The sequence below is a fragment of the Dendrobates tinctorius genome, unplaced genomic scaffold (assembly GCF_039654945.1).
Source record: "Dendrobates tinctorius isolate UK_male_01 unplaced genomic scaffold, ASM3965494v1 ptg000070l, whole genome shotgun sequence".
Taxonomy (NCBI): Eukaryota; Metazoa; Chordata; class Amphibia; order Anura; family Dendrobatidae; genus Dendrobates; species Dendrobates tinctorius.
The window spans coordinates 15,631,042-15,656,898 of NW_027361738.1; the positions used below are offsets into that span (position 1 = coordinate 15,631,042).

At 46.8% G+C, this 25,857-nt stretch overlaps 1 protein-coding gene across 2 annotated transcripts in view; it reads right to left on the reverse strand.

Annotated features, from left to right (window-relative positions):
* Positions 1 to 781: 781 nt before the first annotated feature.
* The window catches only part of TRA2A (transformer 2 alpha homolog), a 57,403-nt gene continuing 32,327 nt past the window's right edge, over positions 782 to 25,857 (reverse strand). The window contains exons 3-8 of one of the 2 annotated variants that reach the window (XM_073581424.1): positions 7,682 to 7,847; positions 7,401 to 7,589; positions 3,796 to 3,911; positions 2,310 to 2,504; positions 1,443 to 1,510; positions 782 to 1,139 (exon numbers count right to left, since the gene is read on the reverse strand). In XM_073581424.1, the coding sequence (XP_073437525.1) occupies positions 1,129 to 1,139; positions 1,443 to 1,510; positions 2,310 to 2,504; positions 3,796 to 3,911; positions 7,401 to 7,589; positions 7,682 to 7,847 (745 nt within the window). In that variant the 3' untranslated portion in view covers positions 782 to 1,128. The remainder of the gene's footprint in view (positions 1,140 to 1,442; positions 1,511 to 2,309; positions 2,505 to 3,795; positions 3,912 to 7,400; positions 7,590 to 7,681; positions 7,848 to 25,857) is intronic. The other variant, XM_073581425.1, reaches the window with a different exon arrangement.

Consider the following 25,857-nt stretch of genomic DNA (forward strand, 5'->3'; position numbering starts at 1 on the left):
GCACGCCAATACCTCATATGTAGGGAAAAACTACTGTTTGGGCAATCGCCAGGCTCAGAAGGGAAGAAGCACCAATTGATTTTTTTAAATGTAAATTTGGCTGGAATCGAGAGCAGACGCCATGTTGTGTTTGGAGAGCCCTTGATGTGCCTAAAAAGTGATGCCATTTTGGAAATTAGACCCTTCAAGGAATGTATCTAGATGTGCGGTGAGCACCTTGAAATCCCAGGTGCTTCACAGAGATTTATAATGTTGAGGTGTGAAAACTAAAGGGAACCTGTCACCTCCTTTTTCAGCTATGAGCTGCGGCCACTGCCTTTCGGGGCTTATTGACAGCATTCTGTAATGCTGTAGATAAGCCCCCGATCTAATCTGAAAGAGAAGAAAAACAAGTAGAGATTACCTGTAGTAGTGAAGCATGAAGTCTGTCCCCAAATCCATAACCAAATACAGCAATGAATACCTGGTACATGTTGTACAGCCATCAGATGTAGAGCTGCAGTACAGTTGTGTGTGACAACCCTGCTTTTCTTAATCTGGACAGTTTTTATGACAATGGCCCAACACCTTCACATTTTAACATGTGAAGATCAAAACAACAAAAAAAAAAAAAGTTGAAGCACAAGTTGGTATATGTGCAATGTATAAGAGCACGTTCAGACTGTGTTTATTTCACAGACAAAACCCAAGGAAAACAACAAAAACAGAAATGAATATAGTCTGTTGTAAGTAAATTGTGAATTTCAAAGTGCTGAATATGCATCAATAATGGAAACAAGTCTGCCAAACAGTTTTGTTTTATTAAACTTGCTGCTCCATCACAAAATATGGTACCCCTGCATACAGAACGCTTATTAAATAATCAATAAAAAAAAAAAAAAAAAAAAAAAAGAGAAAACCTCCTAATATAGGGATAAAGGGAAACTGTATTTGGCCAGATCTTGGAGTCTTGACTAATTGTCGTTCTGAAGCCTGTTTGCCTACACAAAGCTACAGCAATATCATTGGTTTGCGTTACACATAACAAAAGAAAAAAAAACAACAATAACTTTGAATTGAAAAATTGTATTAAATTCTTAAAGAGACGGGATAATTGGATGCCAGTGAAAATTCTCCATCTTCCATGTGTTAGTAACGCCCTGCAAAGGTTATTAAAAAAAAAAGTTAGACAATATGACCTATAGTAACTAAAGACCATGGCATATAACAAGTGTGTAATATCCCAATATACAAGCAGGGTTTGTAGCATATTGTGGAGTCAGGGAAAAGACTACAAAAACTTGTCACTTTCTCTGGTCATGTACTTTTTTTAAATTTTTTGTTTGCTTGATGACATGAGGGTAAATTGCTGGTCTAAAGTAACTATGGATGCAAGGCAGAAAGTCATGCATGGAGAAACAAGACAAACGTTTTTGGAAAAGCAGAGACCTTTTGATACTTACTTGGACTGTATGAACGGGATCTTGACCTGGATCTGTAGCGACTGTAGTACGGTGAAGGTGATCGTCGCCTGTGGAGAAACAATTCTATTATACAAAGGTCTACCATGTAAGATGCCCCTTAGCCCATAGGAGAGGTAATGCCACAGACAGGCTCTAACAATTTTATAGCAGTCTGCTTCAACCACTTCATTAGCATTTGCTCTCTGCAGATAAGTATGGCTCCCACACTAAACTGACATTCGCCATACCAAGTGTAAATGTGGCCTAAAAAGGAGTTATCCAGGTTTGTGATTAAAGTCTGCAGAGTCAAACTAGGCATATCGCTGCTGGAAAACCCCAACAGTGCAGTGTGAGGATTAGCAAGTCTGCAGTCACAGAAACTGTAGACTTTGTGTTATAAATTTTGACAACCCCTTTAAGAAGCTCAGTCTAGCCACATATTAGAAACATTATACTTCAAACATGTCAAGCCAGAATTCTGGTGTAAAAACTTTAAAAAGTTGTTGCGTTTAGGCACTACGCTAAGTTGTGCCAACATTTTACAACTCTTGCCTTTTCTCACTAGTTTCGCCCATTTTAGTGGTGCTGGGAGGAGGCGTGACGCCACAGCTCTTTCAAGTCACACGATAAGTGGTGTTCCATACACCAGAAATTTTACTCCAATCACTGACTGGAGTAAGATCTGTGGCGTAGCACAGGAGGCGCACGCCACTAGGCGAGAACCTCTTAAGGAATTAATGACTAAACAATGTCATTCTTTATTAATTGGGCCCACAGTGTCTGGTTGCTGTGGAATTTATAAGTAACTAGAATAAAAAAAACAAACAAATCTAACCGTAGTGTACAGCAGAACAGCACACTACTTGCCTACTATATTTGTAATCGTAGTCTTCATATCTATCGTATCCTCGATCATATCCTCGATCATTCCCTCTGTCATATCCTCGATCATTTCCTCTGTCATTTCCACGATCATTCCCTCTGTCATTTCCACGATCATTCCCTCTGTCATTTCCACGATCATTGTAATCTCGACGTCTGCCACCACCACTGCTTCCTCCACTGGGGAAAAAAAAAAATAAAAAATATTTTTTCGCACTGAGCTCTGACAAACAGCATTGAAATACAAATCCAACAGCGTGTTTGACTTTGTCAAAGTTGCAACTACTAGACTCCGGTTTAATAAATTACTGTTGTGTCAGATTTTGGCTCATTCTAATTGCCTACTGTACAGCTGTGATCCAACATCATCAGGGGGCTTTTTTTTTTCTTTTGCATGGTCATTTGAGATTATACATCCATCACAGCTGGAGGACTGCTATAACGGGAAGTTTCAGCAAATATAGAGATGCAGAACATTACTGGGGTGGCAGCCATGTATGTAGTTATCTAGAGGACATTACCAGGGGGACGTCTTCCTTGTATGTAGTAATGTAGGGGACATTACTAAGTAGGTATGCTGCATACGTAGTGAAGGGTTGAATCATACATAGTGGGAAACCACACAACTGCTATGGGGCCTGTAAGCCCATGAAAGGTGGGTGGGGGAAGTGGGCTGTGAGCATTGCAGAGTGGGTCCATTAGGCTATATATATAGGAGTTGTGGGGCCATCACAGTGGCATCTTGCTGTGGGAGGAAAAGTGTTGAGGGTCAGTGGTGGCATTTTACTTTGGAGACATTGTAGTGTTACATTAAGACTTTTGCTATGGGGTATGCAGGACACTTACAAAGTGGTCTGACCACCAATGTAGTGGACATTACTAGAAGGGGAGAAGTATATATGAGAGTTTGTGTAGTGAGAGTGTATATAATACATAACTATACATACACTTACTGAAGAGGGGGGCTGATATATATACACACACACACATACACACACACACAGTTGTGTAGGACAGTTGTGTGTGTGTGGGGGCTGCTCTATATATAGTGGTGTAGGACACTTACTGGGGGGGGCTGCTGTATATATAGTGGTGTAGGACACTTTCTGGGGGGGCTGCTGTATATATAGTGGTGTATGACACTTACTGGGGGGGGCTGCTGTATATATAGTGGTGTATGACACTTACTGGGGGGGGGCTGCTGTATATATAGTGGTGTATGACACTTACTGGGGGGGCTGCTGTATATATAGTGGTGTATGACACTTACTGGGGGGGGCTGCTGTATATATAGTGGTGTATGACACTTACTGGGGGGGCTGCTGTATATATAGTGGTGTAGGACACTTACTGGGGGGGCTGCTGTATATATAGTGGTGTAGGACACTTACTGGGGGGGCTGCTGTATATATAGTGGTGTAGGACACTTACTGGGGGGGCTGCTGTATATATAGTGGTGTAGGACACTTACTGGGTGGGCCTGCCCATGTAGATGCCTGGAGTTGGAGTGTGTGCCCTCTTAGTGATGGAGTAGTCCACACGAAGCCTTCTCCCGTCCAGCTCCATCCCATTCGCGTGCTCCATAGCCTGGAAGAGAGCAGAGGTTAGAGTTACACAGGTAGCCGGGAGCCCGCAGCCAGGCTGAGGCCCAGCAGGAGGCCGCGCGCACAGCCGCGGGCCGGCACACAAGCAGTTAAGCTCCCACGTGCTGCTCCGTGCACGCGCTCAGGCTGCCATTACGCGCGGGTCTCCGCCTCTCGCTGCCATCTCACGCGCCGCTCCCCGCCCCCCACTGCTCCTTTTCACGAGGATAAAATGGCGCCTCACCTGCCCGAAGCGCCACCATGTTGTAACCGCCGCCCGCCGGTCCGTGTGTGGGCAGCAGAGGCAGCTCCCGGGTGTGGCCCCTGTGTGTGTGCGGCGCCCGGGCAGGAGGAGGCCGCGGCGCTCACTAACTGCAGCCTCGGATAGAGGAAAATGATTGCAATGTGGCGGGAAGGGGCGAGAGACCGCAGCGACGCGGCCAGTCCTCCGCTGGCGGAGCTGCGGCCCGGCCCGACAGCCAGAGCGGCAGGAGAAGCGGAGCCGGCGCCATCAGTGCCGCACGTGTGCACATCGCCGTCTGCTCCGGACACCGACTGTGTACACAGCACTATGCACTGCAGCACGGAACAGGCCACGAGGCTGCACAGCACGAGGAACGGCCGCCTGCTGCCACCTAGCGGCGAATTGTGGGAGCGCGCCACCCGATCACTGCGGGGGGTCTCATGCAGGGGCAGCCATGTATACTGGCGGCACTCTCCCTCTCCATCATCACCCGGTCTGACGTCGGGTTTCTCTATTTATTAAGTCATCTTCCACATACAGAAGATGGCTGCAGGTGGGGGGCGATAGGAAAACACGCCAATCCCCTTCTAGTACTCAGCGCCTTCTTGAAGGTCCCTGGCATGAGGTCCTGGACTCCTAGGAACCAGTGCATGCAGTGTCTGACCCCCCAAATCTGCAGACCTGTCCTGCATGGGATCAGCTCCAGCCACTCATCAGTCTGTATGTGGCAATAAGGAGTCAGAGCAAGTAGTACACATATTAGGCTGGGCTCAGACTTGTGAGAAACTTGGACGAGTCTCGCACATCAATAGCCGGCACAGCCGCCGGCACTCAGATCGGAGCGTTCAGCAGCATAGCAATACATGCAGGCGAACGCTCCGCCATCTGAGTGCTAGCGGCAGTGCCAGGTATTGATGTGCGAGACTCAATTTCTCACAAGTCTGACCCCAGCCTTAGTCTCAGCTCCAAAATGCAGGAATGGGAAGCCGCACTCGCACCACCTAGTAGCCAGCAGATTCTTTCACCCAGGATTAAATGCCAGAGTCAGGGGCAAGTAATGCAGAGAACATCCATCCTCCAACTTGAGCAGGAAACCGAGCCCTGGGACCTCTTTACCATCTGCAGCCTCCGTGCACACAGACGAATACACGTGATTATAAGAAATCTCATGCACTTATTGCAAAACATAGCCACAGCATCAAGTAACAGGAACTGTGGGGCCGAGATCTGCAGAATGTCAAGTTATACTGCCGATGTAGGAGGGAAGTGTCACCCTTTGAAGAAATGTGCCATTTTGCTGTGGGACGTCCACCGTGAGGAAACTACTTGGCCTACGACTACACCTACAGAGCCATTAATAAAAACAAGTGGGGATGTGACGCTTCACATAGCAGTCAATGCAGCCCAGTGTACCGAGAATACCACATGCCATACAGGATGCAATCAATTGGATTCACGTGTGGCTACAACACAGCTAAAAAAGAAAAAAAGTGCACACCAGATCAAAAGTAACCAAGGCTGGAGCCACACAGACCGGCAATGTACCGCTTTCACGCCACTTGTCGTCATCACAATCCTGCCACCAAAACACAAAACGTGAGGAGGGTTTCATGTCCAAGCATCTTCCCAGGGACTGCCCAGCCAACAGGCCAAGCGCACACATAAAGGAGGCTGCAGTCAGTCACCACAAGGCCCACAGGCTTCACTACAGTTTGCTACATGGCTATGTTCACACACAAGTCAAATACAGATCAGCCACCAAGCACGAGTGGTCTGTAGAGGCTGCCCTCCTGATAACTTACAGGCACCGAAACACAAATTGTTACAATAGTTTTAATACAGAGTTGGAACTAGCATGTGTTACTCCTTGTAGGCTCCCCAATAAGGAATGCCATGGTGAAACCCACCATCCACCTGTTTCTTAGGACTTGCTGTATAGCTTTAAGATTTTGCTAAAATCCATAATGCAACATGATCACAGGCCCCAGCACACCACTGCCACCAACTAAGGACTTGGCTTTCAAACGCTGCACATGTGCCTGTCAGGATTCTTCCTATGCGAGGTATATTGCCAATGCAAGAAGACTCCATAGTTAGAGAAAAAAAAAACAACATGTTCCAGCCTCATTTTCAGCAGAACGAACAGGCATAAAGCTACTGAACTACTTTCAACTACTGAAATTTAAGGGGTTTCTAAAAAAAAAAAAAAAATGGATTTGAAAAGCCCCTATAAGACTGGCTTCCTGCTTTTTAAGTGGCATAATTCAAGGTACACCTAAATGAATGTCTCAAACGTTTAGGCTAGGGCTTCACGGCAATTTGGTCGCCACGGTCGTTCAGTGCCACTGCCGCTAAACAGCACTATACAGATGAAAGCCCTATACTACAGCAACAAGTAAGTCTTTTAAAAAAAACAACACACGACTGTTGGATTTTGTGGCTGTCGTGTTGCAGTGTGACCGCAGTCACGTGTCTAGTGCTGCAATGTAGCAGTGGCACCGAGCAGACAGCTGTCCAGGCCAAAGTCGCCACATTGCCCTAGGCATACGATCAGACTGAGGACTTATACTGATGCTTTTTCACTTCCAGGTGAGAGAAGAAAAATAAGCCTGCTTCCACAATTTGGTGCCATTATTTGAGCCTGCAGGTGGAAAAGGATTTTGGCCACAAGGCTTTTTTAGCTTTCAGCTAAAGCCATCAGGCTTTCTGAAATGTAATAGGAGACATTTCCATGCCATTTGACTGAAGTGTGCAAGGTCAGGAGCACATTACATCCCTCAGGTGGATTCTACCTGGAACCAGCATGAAAAGCACAAGAAAGAATGACAATAATGTGCAGCAATGTAATAACATATCTTCCATCTTTTGGAGCTTTTTTTAACCACATTAAGAGCAATGAAGCGGCATCTCCATTTTTTGCGCAGCTTCCAAACTCACCAGTTATAGTTTAAATTAGCAAAAAAGAAATACACCGGAGAATATGCTTCAGGAAAAAAAAGACAGCCAGTGTCGTCACCTTGGATAACTTGGCGGATATGCCAGTGTCTAAAAGAAGTTGTGTGCACGTAGCTTAACAAGCAATCTCCTGTGCTAAAGTGTGAAGATTCACATCCACATAAATACTTCTATTCATCCTTGCAAACAGCATACAAAACAAATGCTCCTCTGCACACATTCAAAACATATAGAAGACGGGGAAAAAATGGCAAAAAACAAAAACACCCCACACCCTTTCATTCTGAGACTTACCTCTCTGGAATCTTCTATGCGTTCAAAATAGACGAATGCAAATCCCCTGGAGCGCCCAGATCGCTGATCATACACAACATTGACGCCACTGAGGGGGCCATAACGAGAGAACACGTCTCTTACATCTCGTTCAGTAGTGTACAAGCTCAAACCAAAGACCCCGACACAGGTGTTTGGATCTGGATTTGCCTAAAAAAATTAAGACAGACATTTAGGGCTTGAATTTAAATATTTAATCTTTTTTGTACAAAATGAGGGTGAAAGTTTTATAGATAACGTACCCTGCTACCATTGTGCCTCCTTCTGTTAGACATTGGAGAGCGACTTCGGCTTCTTCTTCGTCTGTATTCTGGGGTGTACGATCTACTTTTTGATCGCTTTTTGTGTGAATGTGATCGAGATCTAGAGCGAGAATATCTTCTACGGGAGCGTCGCCGAGACCTTGAACTGTACAAACAAACATTAACACCTCAAATAAATACAAATCAGAGGCAGTCATAACAGTTTACCATCATGTTATCACAGACAATATTCTCCAGGATTATGTAAATCTGCCATTATCCTGCTGCACATGAATGGAGGTTTGGTAAAATCCCATCACTTGCATTGTGTTTTACCTAGTTGCAGATTTCAGATTGGTGTAAAAAACAAACATCTGAATATGCAATGGGGGTTAAGGACACATGCAAGAAAGCCACAAATGATCTCAACATACCTACTGTCAATCTAAGCAGTAGCTAGTAGTGGGACTCTTCCTCAAAGACTACTGTTCTGTTACCCTTGAAGACAATCTTGCCCTATGTGGTGCCCCTCAGGTCTTCTACCATTTATGTTTAATTGTATATGCAATAGTTTTAAAAAATATGTTTTACTAGGTCATCTTTGAAGACAAGACACTTGGCTTAGCTATGCAATGAGCCGGCCAGCCCAACATGAGATGGAGCTGTGCGGCAGCACGATATTAGTAATGAAAAGAATGTAAATTATTCATTTCAATTGTAAAAACACATCTAAAGCTCACATAGCTGCATAGCTTTCATGACAGTCCACAAACATTGATGCGGCGCACACTGGCCGACAAATGCTGAAAAAGGAAAAGTCCAGCTGATAAAAAAAAAGGGCTATTTATTGAAAAATTCAAGTTAAGATCAGTATCCCGCAGACAATTAGCGGTAACACAACTACGCGTTTCGAACACTACATGTGTTCTTTGTCAGAGCTGCACATTGACATTTAGAACAATTTATACATACTCAGTAAGGAAACCACTCCCCTTCATGAACACAATTAAAATGACACTAATGGTGCACCTGATCAATTAAAAAACATGTGATGCAAGAAAACACAGGTTAACAAAACAAAACATGCGATTAGAACAGAGAATCAATAATGAAATAATAGCTCTCGCCGCCCCCACACCAGCACCAGCCTCCTTCTCATTAGTGCCTGCTCTTCCCTGTATTAAAATTGCGTGCACCCAGCGTTGAGTGCATTATTCCATACCCGATTTCGGTGGGCCATCTGCACTGCTCAGCAACAAGTGATGTGAAGAGAGTGCTTTCTCATCACCTGCTGCTGTCAGCTTCTATCTCATAGCGCTCACCTCTCTCTCAGCTGCAGAGTGCTTGATGAGGCCAATAGAAACTGGCAGCAGCAGATAATGATAAAGTGCTCACTTCACATCTCACTTGTTGCTGAGCAGTGCAGACGGCGGCTGGCACCAGGTATGGAATAACACACCACGCACAGCAAAGCCAGCACAGACACAGCACAGGAGCGTCTAGAACGGAGTTGATTTTTTGAGGGAATGAGGCCACCGGAAAGGGCAGGGCCTCCGTTCAGTGAAGATCCAATAGCAGGAAGCAGCGATGTGCTGAGGCTGATGGAGAGAAGGGAAAATGAGGGGCTGCACACTGGACCCTTGTACAGATAGGAATGAGGACCCAAGACTCAGCGTGAGTGGTCAGAGGATGTATTTTGGAAAGGGTTGTTGTAACTTGAGAGGGGCTGTGTGGAGAAGGGGGTGATAATGAGGGCCTTTGTGTAGGAGGTGTGATAAGGAACTGTGTGGAGAAGGGGGTGATGTTGACCTTTGTGGAGAAGGGGGGGGGGTGATCAGGGGCTGTGTGGAGAAGGGGGTGATAATGAGGGCCTTTGTGTAGGTGGTGTGATAAGGAACTGTGTGGAGAAGGGGGTGATGTTGACCTTTGTGGAGAAGGGGGGGTGATCAGGGGCTGTGTGGAGAAGGGAAAGTAGGGCTGTGGTGAACTCACCTCAGCATCCTGGGACTCTCTCACTGTTAGCGGTTATCTCACCAGTCACCGGTTATCTCACCAGTCACCTTGGTTCAGGGGCCCGGCTGGGAGCACAGCCTTTTAGTGACCTGCCGTAACCTTGATGAGGTCACCACTGTTCACGGAGGCTGTGCTCGCAGCAGCTCAATCCTGACTAGTTCTCAGCCTGGACAGTTTTGGCACCGTCCAGGTTGAAAACGGTTTATCACCAGACATGGATTAGAGCCTGGGACAGAACGACAGACAAGTGAGGGCTATGGTTTTCTTATTTTTGTTGTACTTCAGGCGACGAGGGATTCAATAGAATAGGTGATGATGTGAGTATGCTTTAATTTAGAAACATTAAAGAAGTGGGTGTCATTCCTTCAATTAAAGACTAGTGATGAGCGAGTATACTCGTTGCTCGGGTGACCTCTGAGTATTTTGGCGTGCTCGGAGATTTAGTTTGTCGACGCAGCTGCATGATTCGTGGCTGCTGGACAGGCTGAATACATGTGAGGAATGCCTGCTTGTTAGGGAATCTCCACATGTATTCAAGCTGGCCAGCAGCCGCAAATCATGCAGCTGAGATGACGAAAACTAGATCTCCCAGCACGCCAAAATACTCGGAGGACACCTGAGCAATGAGAATACTTGCTCATCACTATTAGGCCTCATACCCATTGGCGATTAAAAAACTGTCAGATTTCTGGACTGGAAAAAAGGGTGGAGTGTTATGCCAGTGTCATGCGATTTCTATGCGATTTTTTATTTTTCCATCCGTTTTTTTTCCCCAGCCACTTTTTCTACAGTTATTACAGGACCATTTACAGTGCTCTATACCACAGAATGGTGATGTATCCTTTAAAAACGGATGGTCTGTTTTTTTAATCGCACCCATTGACTTCTATTGGGGAAAATCGCTACAAATCGCAGCATGCTGCGATTTTTTTCGCAGACCGATTTTGGCTGAGAAAAAAAATCACAAGTGAGATGTCACCCATTCACTAACATTGGTCAGAGTGCGATTATATTGCCAGTGAGTATGAGGCCTTAAAGACTTAATTCTGGCAGGGTCTTTATTTACCATACAACTATAAGATTAGTAATGGATGGGTATCTTATAGACGCCTCTTTATTAAGCCGTGGGCTTGATGTCACCGGACAATACAAAGCTGACAGCAACCCCACAAATATGAACCCCCTTGCCACCAATAAAAGGCAAGTGGGAAGAGCAGGGAAAAGTGCCAGAATTCTGGGCCGCTGTGTACTGCCGTTTTTAGGCTGGGGGGGGATAATATCAAAGGCCCCTTACCAGCCTGAGAATGCCAGCCCCCAGAGCAGCTTTTAGCAAGGCTGGTTGTCACAAACGGGGCAGGTACCACGTCATTTTTTAAAAAGTATTTAAATAGTTTTTTTTTTTTTTTTTTTTTTTTAAATACAGCATGGGTACCCCTCTATTCTTGATAACCAGCCTTGTTGACAGCTGAGTGTTGCAGCCCACAGCTGTCAGTTTTGCCTGGCTGGTTATCAAAAATACAGGGGAACCCATGCTGATTTTTTAAAAATGTATTTTGAGTGTGGGCGCCAGCTGATGAATAATTCCATCAGCCCCTCTTGCTGTCGCTTATGGGAGCAGTAGTCCCATTAGCCAACGCCAGTGACCGGAGGTAAACTTTATAACTCCAATCACAGCTGCAGGTTCACATCATTTGACAGCGTGTGAACCTAGACTGTCAGTAATGATTTTACCGCCGATTAGAAGAAGTGTTTGCTGCGCTGTCTTGCATGTGACAGCGTGATAAATACTGGATGTTCGGGCCCCCCATTCAAGTGAATGGGGTCCGGGTAATGGTCTGGTATCTTTTTTTTTTTTTTTAAGTGTTCGGCTGGACCCGAACATCTCTAATCTGTGTCTAGTGTGTGACTGGTGTTTGTATGTCATGTGTGTGCGTCACATGTATGGTGTGCATGTATCCTGTGTCTAGAGTGTGTATGTGTCGTGTCTAGCATGTGACTGGTGTATGTGGCACTTGTCTAAATAATAAGTTTGTGCTTATAGAATATCATTGTTCTTGGCAGCACTTGTCTTGTTTACACAAAATTATCTGCTGCCGATAAGGATGTTTGATTAGATGGAAGCTAAGGGAAGACTCTGCAGCTAGTGCCATTTAACCCCTTTCCAACAATGCAGGGCTGTGGAGTCGGAGTCAGTAGAAATGTACCGACTCCAGCTTTAAAAAAAATGTATTAATATTTCATAATTGAACTTTCATATGAATTTTATAAATGTTACTCAAATATATATGTTCTATCAAACTATGAACAACAGTGATAAGCAGTTCTGCTGGAGATAGAGACATTTCTTACTTCTTGTGTGTCACTGTTCTCCACTGCCCTTATCTAATCTTATACTTGGTTAACCTCATGCTGCCCCAACCCCCCTACTTACAATGTATGAAACTGAAAGTGAAAATGTGTTGCAAATTCTTAGTAGTAAAGCTCCTCCTCTAGACTAGATCATACTAGGTGTGCGTCTTCCAAGCATCTCACAGCTGCCTGCTACTCAGAAGAGGAAGACTGTAAGAAGTATTATCCTTTCAACAAACTTTGCATCAGTTAACTGTGAGTACATGAGGAATAATAACAGTATTACTGACCACTATATCAGTTGTACGACCTGGCAATAATTTTGTACAATTGTTTTTAGGAAAAACAATTGTCATTTGGATTGTGAATGCAGAATTAAAAACCTGAGAATGTCAAAGAAGCATCACATTAAATCAGCTGTATTTGAACATTTCACCATCACTCAAGATAGAAAACATTATGTCTGTCAGTGTATGACAAATGATCCAGACGAAAACAAATGCTGTGAAGCCAAGATGAGTGCATATTCAGGCAAAGATAAAAATGCTCCTACCAGAGCTTCTAATCTAAAGAGACATTTACAGCGCTTTCATCCAGAAGTACTGAAAGCAGTGGATGAGAGACTGCATCCAAACCAATGAACCAGTGCCCAGCTCTTCCAGCCAAACAAAGGAGCAGAGAACTTTGCAGCCATCAGTTGCAAGATATTTTGTCAGTGACAAAGTTACTGTGACAATGACAGTAGATACATTTAAAAAACAGATCAGAGCTTGTTGTAAAGGATAGTGTGCCTATTTCATTATTTTCACGACCAGCTTTTGTGTGTCTGAATGGGGAAATGGCCCGCAAGCTTGGCGTTTCTCTGGAGAGAGAGAGTATTAGAAAATTAGTAATCGAAGAAGCTTTTAAACAAAAGGAAGAACTTAAAAAAACTCTCAAGGGATGCTTTCTGTTTCTTAAAATGGATGCCTGCACACGTCACAGAGTGAACTATTTTGCCATCAATGTCCGATTTGTTTGTGACAAAAATGAAATAGTTACCAAGACATTGGCAGTAAAAGACACCAAAGCTCATCACACCAGTGAGTTTCTCCAGGTCTTGGTGAAAAAGGTTCTGCAAGACTATGAACTTAAAAAAGAGCAAGTTCTTTCTGTCGTAACTGACTGCTTCAAATATGATAAGTACTATTAAGCTAATGAATGAGAGTAATGATGGTGACCAGCAGCTAGAAGAACATTCTGGGTCCACAGACACAGAAATGTTTGAAATAGAGGAACACAGTATTGTAACTGAGGAGCAAACTGAAGTTGCTTCAGATGAACAGCAACATGATAGTTTAGATCAGGGGTCCCCAACCGCCGGTCCGCGGCCCAGCACCGGGCCGCTGCAGTGCCCTTGCCGGTCCGTGGACACAAGGGGAGCCAGGGGCGGTCAGTGGCGTAGCGGGGGCTGGGGCGGCGTGTGTAGCGGGGGCTGGGGCGGCGTGTGTAGCGGCGGCCAGGGAGCGATCCAAGCAGCTCCGCTGCCTGCAAGAGGGAATAGCAGGAGCGGAGCTGCAAGGACCCGTCCAGCTTCCTGCCCGCCGCCCGCGCTTCCTGTCTCTGACTGACACAGAGAGGAGAGCGTGGCTGCTGTGTCAGAGCGAGGAAGCGCGGGCGGCGGGCAGGTGAGAGGAGAGAGGTGGTGTCTGTGTGTGTATGTATAATGTGTGTGTATGTGTGTCTGTGTATGTGTGTGTGTGTGCGCGTGTGCGTTGGTCTGTGTTTGTGTAGCCTGGCCCTGGAGGAGATGGGGACATGAGGAGAAGACCGTGAGGGGAGTGATGGGGTGAAGGCAATGATGAAGAGATGGCAGTGATGGGGTGAAGGCAATGATGGGGACAGGGGAGTGATGGGGTGAAGGCAATGATGGGGACAGGGGAGTGATGGGGTGAAGGCAATGATGGGGAGAGGGGAGTGATGGGGTGAAGGCAATGATGGGGAGAGGGGAGTGATGGGGTGAAGGCAATGATGGGGAGAAGGGAGTGATGGGGTGAAGGCAATGATGGGGAGAAGGGAGTGATGGGGTGAAGGCAATGATGGGGAGAAGGGAGTGATGGGGTGAAGGCAATGATGGGGAGAAGGGAGTGATGGGGTGAAGGCAATGATGGGGAGAGGGGAGTGATGGGGTGAAGGCAATGATGGGGAGAGGGGAGTGATGGGGTGAAGGCAATGATGGGGAGAGGGGAGTGATGGGGTGAAGGCAATGATGGGGAGAAGGGAGTGATGGGGTGAAGGCAATGATGGGGAGAAGGGAGTGATGGGGTGAAGGCAATGATGGGGAGAAGGGAGTGATGGGGTGAAGGCAATGATGGGGAGACAGCAGTGATGGGGTGAAGGCAATGATGGGGAGAGGGGTGATGGGGTGAAGGCAATGATGGGGAGAAGGGAGTGATGGGGTGAAGGCAATGATGGGGAGAAGGGAGTGATGGGGTGAAGGCAATGATGGGGAGAAGGGAGTGATGGAGCACTTATTCAAAACCTATGGTGAGTTGAGTCACATTATAAATGTTATTTAATTATAAGTATGCACTGCTACACTACAACCGTGTCCATAGCCCCGCCCCCTTATGACCAAAGCCCCACCCCTGCCACACCTCCATCCCCGCCCTGCCGGGCCATGGAAGAATGGTCTTGCTTGAAACCGGTCCCTGGTGCAAAAAAGGTTGGGGACCACTGGTTTAGATGATCTTGTTGAAACTGTGTCAATATGTTCTTTCATTCATCACATGCGCTGTGTTGTGCATACGCTACAGCTGGCTATAAGAGAGTCTGCAAGAAGGACATGCTGCTGCACTGATTGGCAAGGTGAGAAAATTGGCTACTGTTGCCAGAACCCCTAAAGTTGACTCAATTTTGAAGAGACGTGCTGGAAAAGGGGCAATTATTGATCAAGCCACACGATGGGGCAGTACTTACTTAATGATTCAGCGCTTGGTTGAACTGAAAACCTGTCTTGTAGACATGGCTAACCCTCAACTGACGCTAAATGAAAGTCAGTGGAATCAGGTGACTGAGCTGGAAAAATTGCTAGAGCACCCATTTACAGTGACTACAAAATTACAAGCAGAGGACTTAACTCCAGGTATTTTCTTAAAGGAGTGGAAGAACCTGATGTTTCGCCTGTCCCAAAGAGGAGGGTTAATTGCAAGTGGCATTGCTACATCAATGAAACGGAGAGAGGAGCTACTACTACAAAATAACATTCTTTTGGCAGCTGTTTATGTAGACCCAATGCATCGGATTCTTCTAGATGATCAACAGCTAAGTAAAGGAAAAGAAGCTCTGTTTGAAATAGCAGTAAGGATGAAAGGGTTGCAGAACAGTCAGGAGGAACAAGAAGAATTTGGTCGTCCATCCACATCTTCACCCTCATCATCAACTGATGAAGAATTTAATTTCGAAAAATATTTGGATCACAAGGACCGTGCAAAGAGTTCCCGCATAGAAGAAGAGTCATCCCCATCAAGGAACACAGCCAGTACATTTCAGCAGAATTTTTCATGTGCACTAAAAGAAATTGAGAAATTTGACCGTTCATCAAAAATAACAGTGCAACAAGCGATTCCTCTGTATCCTGACATTGTCAGAGATGTTGCCCGAGTGGTTACTGCTTTGCCACCAACACAAGTTAGTGTAGAGAGGTTGTTCTCTGCTCTCAAAATAATTAGATCAGATTTGATGGCATCCATGAAGGAGGATCTGACAGAGGCAATACTTTTTCTGAGGACAAATTTATAGATTTCTTCTTATTAACTGCATAAAAGTGTTTATTGCATATTTACTTAAAGTTTAGAAAAGTTTATAAAAGTTATTTGCTATATTCTAATTGTATTCTAATAAATGTAGTTTTTGCTCTAAGTGGTCTGATTACTTATATGATGGTGAGAAACTGAATAAGCACGATGTTTAATATTTTACAACAGTAAATTTGTTGTTATGAATTGGCCATTTATGAAGGAGTCGGAGCCTGATAAAATCCAGAAGTCGGAGTCGCAACTGTGGCTTACCGACTCCACAGCCCTGCTACAATGGACGGAATATTCCGTCCATGTGACCTGGGACCTAAGTCCCATGGACGGAAAATTCCGTTGTGGTGAACGCCGCTGATCGCGGCCGGGTGTCAGCTGATTATCACAGCTGACACCCGGAAAACACGATCGCGGTGTACCGAGGGTTAAAGGGAAGCATCGGCAGGGAGGGGGCTCCCTCCATGCTTCCCTGAGCCCCCCACAGCAGCGCAATGTGCAGCGCTGCTGCGGGGGGCTCCATCCCTGCAGGTCCCCAAATCCAAGATGGCGACGGGGACCTTCGGGGGCCTGCAGGGAGCTGACTTCCTCAGTGCCTGCAAAGCGCACTGATCAGCGATCTGTCACATGGCAGTTATGTCCACCCTGGGACAACCTAATACAAGTTAAAAAAAGAAAATGTGTAAAAATACTTACCGTATTTTTCGCTTTATAAGACGCTCCGGATTATAAGACGCACCACAATTTTTGAGGAGAAAAATAAGAAAAAAATATTTAATAAAATGGTGGTGCCTCTTATAATCCTTGCATCTTATTGCTTACCGGGGTTGGTGGCTGCGGTGTAGAGGGGTCCCAGGCTCGCTGCTGGAGGAGGCAGGCGTGGAGTGATGCTGCAGGCCGCATTCAGGGATGAGGGGGGGCTCCGATGTGTGCTGTTGCTGCTGCAGAGTCTTGTGCTGGTGTCAGGTTTCTCCACTTGTCCGGCGGTTGGAAGCCGGTGCTGCGGGTGCTCCGGTGCGGTGTTGTGTGCCCATCGATGCCCGGGGCTCTGCCGACATTGTTCGACAGACCAGAGCCCCAGCATTTCCTCGGTTCCCTGTATATGTGCGCTGAAGTGCCGGTAAAAAAAAAATGGCCGCCGGCGCGTGCGCAGATGGGATCTCGGGACCAGTTCTCGAGAGATGAGATCTGAAATCTCATCTCTCGAGAGCTGGATCCCGAGATCTCATCTGCGCACGCGCGGCGGCCATTTTTTTTGCAGGCACCACCGCGCGCACACAGGGAACCCAGGGAAAATGGCCGCCGGCGCGTGCGCAGATGGGATCTCGGGACCCACCTCTCGAGAGATGAGATTTCAAATCTCATCTCTCGAGAACTGGGTCCCGAGATCCCATCTGCGCACGCGCCGGCGGCCATCTTTTTACCGGCACACAGGGAACTGAGGAAATGCCGGGGCTCTGGCCTGTCGCTCAATGTTGGCAGAGCCCCGGGCATCGACGGGCACACAACGCGGCACCGGACACACCCGCAGCAGCGGCCAGCAACCGCCGGACGCCCCCGATCACAGCCTAGGTAAGGCATGTCCGCTTTGTAAGACGCCTGTTTTCCCCCCAAATTTTGGGGGGAAAAAAGTGCGTCTTACAAAGAGGAAAATACGGTAAATTTTTTTTAAAAAAAAAATTAAAAAAAAAAAAAAAAAAAATCGCTAAATAAATAAAAAAAAAAAATTCCCTAAAATACATTTTTTGGAAAAAACAAACAAAAAACAATAAAAGTACACATATTTGTATCGCCGCGTCCGTAACAACCCGCCTTATAAAACTGTCCCATTAGTTAACCCCTTTAGCAAATACTGCCGAACAGAAAGTGCAACAACGCACGATCAAAAAGACGCATATAAATATCCATGGTACCGATGAAAGCGTCACCTTGTCCCGCAAAAAACGAGCTGCCACACAGTGTCATCAGCGAAAAAATAAAAAAGTTATAGCTCGCAGAATAAAGCGATGCAAAAATTATTTTTTATATAAAATGGTTTTCATTGCATAAAAGCGCTAAAAAAACAAAAAAAAAAGACAAATGAGCTATCGCTGCTAAGTTCACACGTAGCGGAACTCTCGTGGAAATTACCGCGAGAATTCCGGAATTCCATTCCGCGGGGGGGGGGGGGGGGGTGGGGGGAGAAAAAAAAAAAAAAAAAAAATCGCATTTTAAATTCCCGCGGAAAAACTAGCATTTTGCAAGCGAAATTAGCTTGCAAAATGCTAGCGTTTTCCAAGCGATCTGTAGCATCGCTTGGAGAACTGATTGACAGGTTGGTCACACTCGTCAAACATGGTGTTTGAAGAGTGTGACCAACTTTTTACCACTGAGGCCGCCTATGCAGCATCAGTAGTAAAAGATTAAATGTAAAAAAAAAAATAAAAAAAAATAAATGGTGTTATTCTCACCTTCCGACGTCCCGTACAGCCGTTCCCAGTAATCCTTTCCGAAAATGCCCGCGATGACGTACATTCTCGCGGGATCGCGACGTCTTGCGGTAATTCGCGATCACGTCGCGCGAATGACCGCGAGACTTCGCGATCCCGCGAGAACGGACACCATCGCGGGCATTTTCGCAAAGGATTACGGGGCATCAGAGTGTGGAGAGAGGCGGGAAGGCTGCGCGGGACGTCGGAAGGTGAGAATAACATTTTTTATTTTAAATTCTGTTTTTTACAGGGATATGGTACCCAAAGCCCGGAGGACAGTCTCCTCTCCTCCGGACCGTGGGTACCATCCGCAAATGTTCTGCTTACCTTCCGCATGGTGTGCACAGCCACATGCGGGAAGTAAGCGGAACAATGCATTCCTATGGGTGCGGGATCGCCGCGATTCCGCAAAATTAATGAGCATGCTGCGGTTTTTACCGCGAAGCGATTCCGCTGCGGTAAAAACCGCAGCATTAGCACAGCATTGCGGAATCTCAGGAATGCATGGAATGCTTATTTTTCGCGGCAAAATCGCACGGTTAAAACCGCCGTGGAAACCAGGGCTGTGGAGTCGGTAAGCCAAACCTGCGACTCCGACTCCTCAATTTCCCTTACACCGACTCCAACTCCACGACTCCGACTCCCACACATATTGCTTATATTTAAGTGAAAAATTTATTGTAGTACAATGTGAACCTCAGACATTTAATCATTTTTATGATCCAATAATCAAGATGTTTAGATAGAACAGAATATATATTGGTGTACTACCCGGTTTTCATTCTTTTTGGTACAGATACGATATGGATAGACAGATATGGATAAATGGATAGATAGAGCAGATTTCTAATCTGCTTTTGCTATTGAAAACATTATCTATGAGCTCAAAAACCTTTCAGGTGATGCAGTTTTTTAAAAAGATGATCAGCTTTTGCAGCTGAAAAACGTATCCTCAAAAAACACAGGAAAAACGATGTGTGTGAATGTAGCCTTAGATCAGGAATACAAGTCATTTATAGGACATTTCATAACTTTCCCAAACTCCTATGAAAAAATATTCAGCACATCCTGCATTGAATTACTGTACCCAATTTATTATATATTTTAGGAGTCGGAGTCGGTCCATTTTATACCGACTCCAACTCCGACTCCACCAAAATGAGCACAGACTCAGACTCCACGACTCCGACTCCACAGCCCTGGTGGAAACGCGAAAAAAATGTAACGTGTGAACTCAGCCTTACCGTACTGACCCGAAGAATAAAACAGCTTTATCAATTTTACAGCAGGCGGAACGGTGTAAACGCACCCCCCAAAAGAAATTCATGAAATGCTGGTTTTTGTTTATTCTGCATCCCAAAAATCGGAATAAAAAGCTATAAAAAAAAAAGTCACGTGCCCGAAAATGGTACCAATAAAAATGTCAACTCGTTCCGCAAAAAATAAGACCTCACATGAGTCAGTGGGTAAAAATATGGAAAAATTTTAGCTCTCAATATGTGGTGATGCAAAAACTATTTTTACAATAAAAAGCGTCTTTTAGCGTGTGACAGCTGCCAAACATAAAAACCGCCATAAATAGTAAATCAAACCCCCCGTTATCACCCCCTTAGTTAGGGAAAAATAAAATAAAAAAAATGTATTTATTTCCATTTCCCATTAGGGCTAGGGTTAGGGCTGAGATTAGGGTTAGGGGTGTGTGGGGGTTAGGGTTGGAGTTAGAATTGGGGGGTTTCCACTGTTTGGGCACATCAGGTGCTCTCCAAACGCAACATGGTGTCTGATCTCAATTCCAGCCAATTCTGCGTTGAAAAAGTCAAATGGTGCTCCTTCCCTTCCAAGCTCTGCCATGCGCCCAAACAGTGTTTTACCCCCACATACCCCCATAGGGGTATCAGCCTACTCAGGAAAAATTGCAAAACAACTTTTGGGGTCCAATTTCTCCTGTTACTCTTAGGAAAATAAAAAATTGGGGGTGGCAAAAATATCTTTTGTGGAAAAAAAATATGATTTTTTCATTTTCACACCCAGGCGTTCGGGTATGTGCACACGCTGCGGTTCCGCTGCGGTTTTGGCCCTGCGGAACCGCATCAGTTCCGCAGACATGGTACTTTACCATGTAACCCTATGGGTTTTCAAAACCGCAGTGCTCACGCTGCGGTTTTTTCTCCGCAGCATGTCAATTATTTCTGCGGATTCTGCTGCGGTTTCACACCTTTAACATAGTAGAGGTGTGAAACCGCAGGCCAAAACGCAGCAAAACCGCAGGTCACTTTACCTGCGGTTTTACCTGAGTTTCCGAGCGGAAAAAACCGCAGCGGAATCTGCAGCGTGTGCACATAGCCTTATAAACTTCTGTGAAGCACTTGGGGGTTCAAAGTGCTCACCACAAACCTAGATAAGTTCCGTGTGTGTGTGTGGGGGGGGGGGGGGGGGGTGTAGTTTCCAAAATGGGGTCACTTGTGGGGAGTTTGAATAGTTTAGGCACATCAGAGGCTCTCCAAAAGCACATGACACCCGCAGACCATTCCATCTAAGTCTGCATTCCAAAATGTCACTCCTTCCCTTCCGAGCCCCGACGTGTGCCCATACAGTAGTTTTCTCCCACATATGGGGTATCAGCGTACTCAGGACAAATTGGACAACAACTTTTGGGGTCCAATTTCTCCTGGTACCCTTGGGAAAATAAAAAAATTGGGGACTAAATGATCATGCTTGTGGAAAAAAAATGCGATTTTTTTATTTTCATGCCCAGGCATTATAAACTTCTGTGAAGCCCTTGGGGGTTCAAAGTGCTCACCACACATCTAGATAAGTTCCTTAGGGGGTCTAGTTTCCAAAATGGGGTCATTTGTGGGGGGTTTCCGCTGTTTTGGTACATCAGGGGCTTTCCAAACGTGACATGGTGTCCGATCTCAATTCCAGCCAAAAACGTCAAATGGCGCTGCTTCCCTTCCGAGCTCTGCCATGCGCCCAAATAGTCGTTTACACCTACATATGGGGTATCGGCATACTCAGGACAAATTGCACAATAACTTTTAGGGTCCTGTTACCCTTGGAAAAATAGGTATTAGACCTATTGATAATGATGTTTCCAGGAGTCCATCCTGACAGCACCATGGAGGACGTCCTCCTCCTTACAGGAAAGCACACGAGAGGTTAAAAGGTCATGTCCCACCCCCTCTCCCTCAGTGATTTAACAAGTACCACAAGGTGGATGATGCTAGTAACAGTTTAATGAAACAATCATATTACAGCATATGACATAACATAATACATTGTAGTATAACACAACCGGGAGGGAACTACCCGTGCTGTCAGGATGGACTCCTGGAAACATTACCGGTAGGTCTAATACCTATTTTCCAGGACGTCCACCTGACAGCACCATGGAGAGTACCAAAGCACCTCCTCAGGGTGGGATTACCGCCTGGAGAACCTTTCTCCCGAATGCGGTCTGTTGACCAGCTAACACATCAAGCTTGTAGTGCCTGCAGAATGGCCCAAGTTGCTGCTCTACAGATTTGATCAACCGACGCCCCCGCCCGTTCAGCCTATGAGGCAGATACCGCCCTCATAGAGTGGGCCTTTATGGAATCTGGCGGGTTGGCGCCTTCAGCTTGGTAGGCGTCCGAGATTACTGAGGTAATCCAGCGCGCGATGGACGCCTTAGAGGCCCTCTTCCCCTTATTTCTACCCCCAAAAAGGATGAACAGGTTTGGGTCGATGCGCCAGCTATTGGTGGCCTCTAGATAGTCTAGAACTGCGCGCCTCACATCCAGCGAGTGAAGACGCTGCTCCTTTTGATTACGGGGATTATCACAGAAAGATGGTAACACTACCTCTTGGTTTAGATTTTTTGGAGAGGCTATCTTTGGGGTAAATGCCAGGTCTAACCTTAAGATTATACAGTCATCTCTTATCTGGAGATATGGGTCCTTAGTGGACAGGGCCTGGATCTCCCCTATTCTTTTGGCCGTGGTAATGACTACTAGGAAGGCTGTTTTACGAGTGAGAGCAGAGATGGTTATTTTCTCACCGAGAGCGTAGGGGTCTGTACAGAGAAACCCAAGTACCAGGTCCAGGTCCCAAGGCGGGGTGAGCTGCCTAATCGTGGGGCGCAGGCACTGTGTGGCTCTTATAAATCTTATTACCCAGGGATGTGAAGCTAGCTGGTAATCGAAGAAGGCGCTCAAGGCTGAAATCTGGACCTTTAGAGTGCTGGGCTTAAGGCCTTTATTAAACCCTGCCTGCAAAAAGCTTAGTATGCTAGGGAGGTCAGGGGTGCCTGCCACAAGATCGGACCTGCCACCCTCCAGACAGAATCTTTTCCATATCTTTCGATAGATTGCGGATGTCACCGGTTTCCTACTGGCCTGTAGGGTGGATATGACCTGATCCGACAATCCCTTTGCCTTCAGGATGTCCCTCTCAGGATCCAAGCCGATAGGTGGAGTCTTGCTGGGTTCGGGTGGTGGATCGGGCCCTGGAGGATGATGTCCTTCCATGGGGGTAGTTCGACTGGATTTCCCATCGCCATGGCTCCTAGAAGGGGAAACCAGCTTCTCTTCGGCCAGTATGGAACGATCAACATTACTCTCGTGTGGTCCTCGTGTATCTTCCTGAGCACTGCTGGTATGAGAGCCAGTGGTGGGAACGCATAAGAGAGGGATTCGCTCCAAGTCTGGCTCAGGGTGGTCCGCTGGATTCAGGGAGTAGAACCTGGGGACCTTCGAGTTCTTTCGGCTTGCAAAAAGATCTATACTGGGGTCCCCCAACGCTGACAAAGATGGTCGAAGATCTCTACGTTCAATTCCCACTCTGTCAGGTGGATCCGTTGTCTGCTCAAGTAGTCGGCTACTTCGTTCTGAGAACCTTCTAGGTGTACTGCGGTCACAGATTGGAAAGTTCGTTCCGCCCAAGCGAATATTTTTTCCGCTAGGGCCTGTAGTGGTTGATGTCTGGTCCCTCCCAGGTGCTTCAGGAATGCCACTGCCGTTATATTGTCGGATAATATGCGGACGTGACGATTCTTTAGTACCGACTGGTTTCGCCGCAACGCTTCCCAGACCGCGAAGAGCTCTCTGAAATTGGAGGATCTGGTCCCGATGCCTACTGGCCATTTCCCTTGGAAGATCTTCCCTTCTATGTGGGCTCCCCATCCCCACGCTTTGGCGTCTGTGGTGACTACCACGTATGGAGAGGTTGTCCATTGTACACCCACTTGAAGGTTTCTGGACTGTGTCCACCACCGAAGGGACTCCTTCACTCGTTCTGGCAGCCCTAGGGGTCTGTCTAGCGACGCCTGACTTCTGTCCCACTTTGAGAGGATCTCTCTCTGTAATAATCTCGAGTGGAATTGGGCCCATCGGACACACTGGATGCAGGCTGTCATGAGGCCCAAGACCTCCATTGCCTCTCTTATGGAGCACTGACGCCTCAACAGGTCTCTGGTTCTGGCCTGAATAGTCCTCTGCTTCTGCTCGGGTAGCCAGGATATTCTGTCGGCTGAGTCTAGAAGGACTCCGAGGAATACTTTTCTGGTGTCTGGCCTGAGGTCCGACTTTTCCCAATTGATCACCCAGTCAAGGAACTCCAATACGGTAGTTGCTTGGATCCTGTCTCGAATGAGCGCTTCTTTGGATCTTGCCACCAGTTGGAAGTCGTCCAGGTATGGAATGATCACAATACCCTGATCTCTCAGGTAGGCCACACCTCTACCACCAGTTTCGTAAAGATTCTGGGAGCTGAGGACAACCCGAATGGAAGACACTGGAAGTGGCAGGTCCGTGCTGGTAAACTGACCGCAAACCTTAGTAGGCTCTGGGATGAGGGATGGATAGGGACCTGGTAGTATGCCTTTTTTAGGTCTAGGGTGCACATGACGGCGTCCCTGTCTATTAGGAGGATTGCGGATTGGATCGATTCCATCCGGAATCTCTTGTACCTGACCCAGGAATTTAGTGGTTTCAAGTTTATGATGGTACGGGCCTCGCCGGATGGTTTTGTGATCGTAAACAGGGAAGAGTAATGCCCTCTTCCTCTTTCCGTCGGGGGAACTGGTATTATGACCTTTGAGTTTACCATGTCCTGTAGATCCATCCACATTGCGGAGTCCTCCAGGACGACAGTGGGGGCAATATATCTGTCGGGGGGAGGTGAATAAAGCTCTATACTGTAGCATTCCGCGATGGTTCTGAGGACCCACGGATTGTGGGTGACTCGGGACCAGTTTGCTGCGAAGTGGCGAAGTCTCCCCCCAATACCTATGGCGTCATTGCCTCCTCGATTTAGATGTTGACGTGAATGAGGGACCCCTGTTCCACCCACCTTGGCTGAAGGAGCCCTTATAGGAGCTTCTATTGGACCTTGCCCGACCCCTGAAGTCGGTCTGTCTCCTGGAGGAGTCTCTCCGAAAGGACTGGGGCCGCCTGGGTTTTTCCTCCGGGAATCCTTTATTTTTATCGGACACTAGCTCTAGAATGTTATCTAGGGCTGGACCAAATACCCTCAGGCCCGAGAAAGGGATGGCGCATAGCTTTGTTTTAGAAGCGTTATCCCCCGACCAGGATTTAAGCTAGACTGCTCTCCGGGACGCATTAGAGAGTGAGCCGTTTCTGGCTGCAAACCTTACTGATTCAGCCGACGTATCCGACAGGAACACCGTGGCTGATTTCATGAGAGGAAGTGATGCTAGGATCTCTGATCTAGGGGTCTTGTTGGTTAGGTGTTCCTCCAACTGCCCCATCCACAAAAACATAGACCTGGCCACCGAGGTGGCTGCTATGTTGGCCCTAATAAGAGCCGCCGACGTCTCCCATGTTCTCTTTAACAAGACGTCCGCCTTCCTATCCATCGGGTCTCGGAGACCTGATGAGTCCTCGAATGGGATGGCCGTCTTTTTGGTAACCTTGGCGACTGGAACATCTATTTTAGGGACTTCCTCCCATGCCCGTGTTTCCTCGGGATCAAAAGGCAGTCTATTTTTAAAGTCTCGGGAGAGTATCAACCGACGCTCTGCCTCTTTCCACTCCTCCTGGACCATTGTTTTGATGAGTTCACTTACGGGGAACACTACCTGTTTTCGGGCCACTAGTCCTCCAAACATTAAGTCCTGTCTGGACTGTGGTGTAGGGACTTCCTCTATCTGCATAGTATTTCTGACTGCCTGGACCAACTCGTCCGTGTCCTCCAGTCTGAACTGGTACTTCCTGCTCTGATCCTGTCTATCCCCCAGGATCTCGCCTTCTTCCTCCTGATCTGAATCCCGGAAGTCGGAGTCCTCGCTAGGGCTTGCTTGACACTGGGTCTGCTTCCCACCTTGGACGTTTGCGACTCGGTCCTGGGCTGGGGGACTGACGCCGTGTGAGGCTGGCTGTAGAGGCCTGAACTTCCTCCCTTATTAGGGATCTCATTTCGGCAAGAAGGGATGCCTGTTCCTCGCCTATGACCCTTGAGGTACAGGGTCCGCATAAGGTCTTGTTATAGGTGTCTGGCAGCTTTACCCTGCATACGGGGCATCGGACCGATTTGGAGGTGGCTTTTGCTGGGTCCT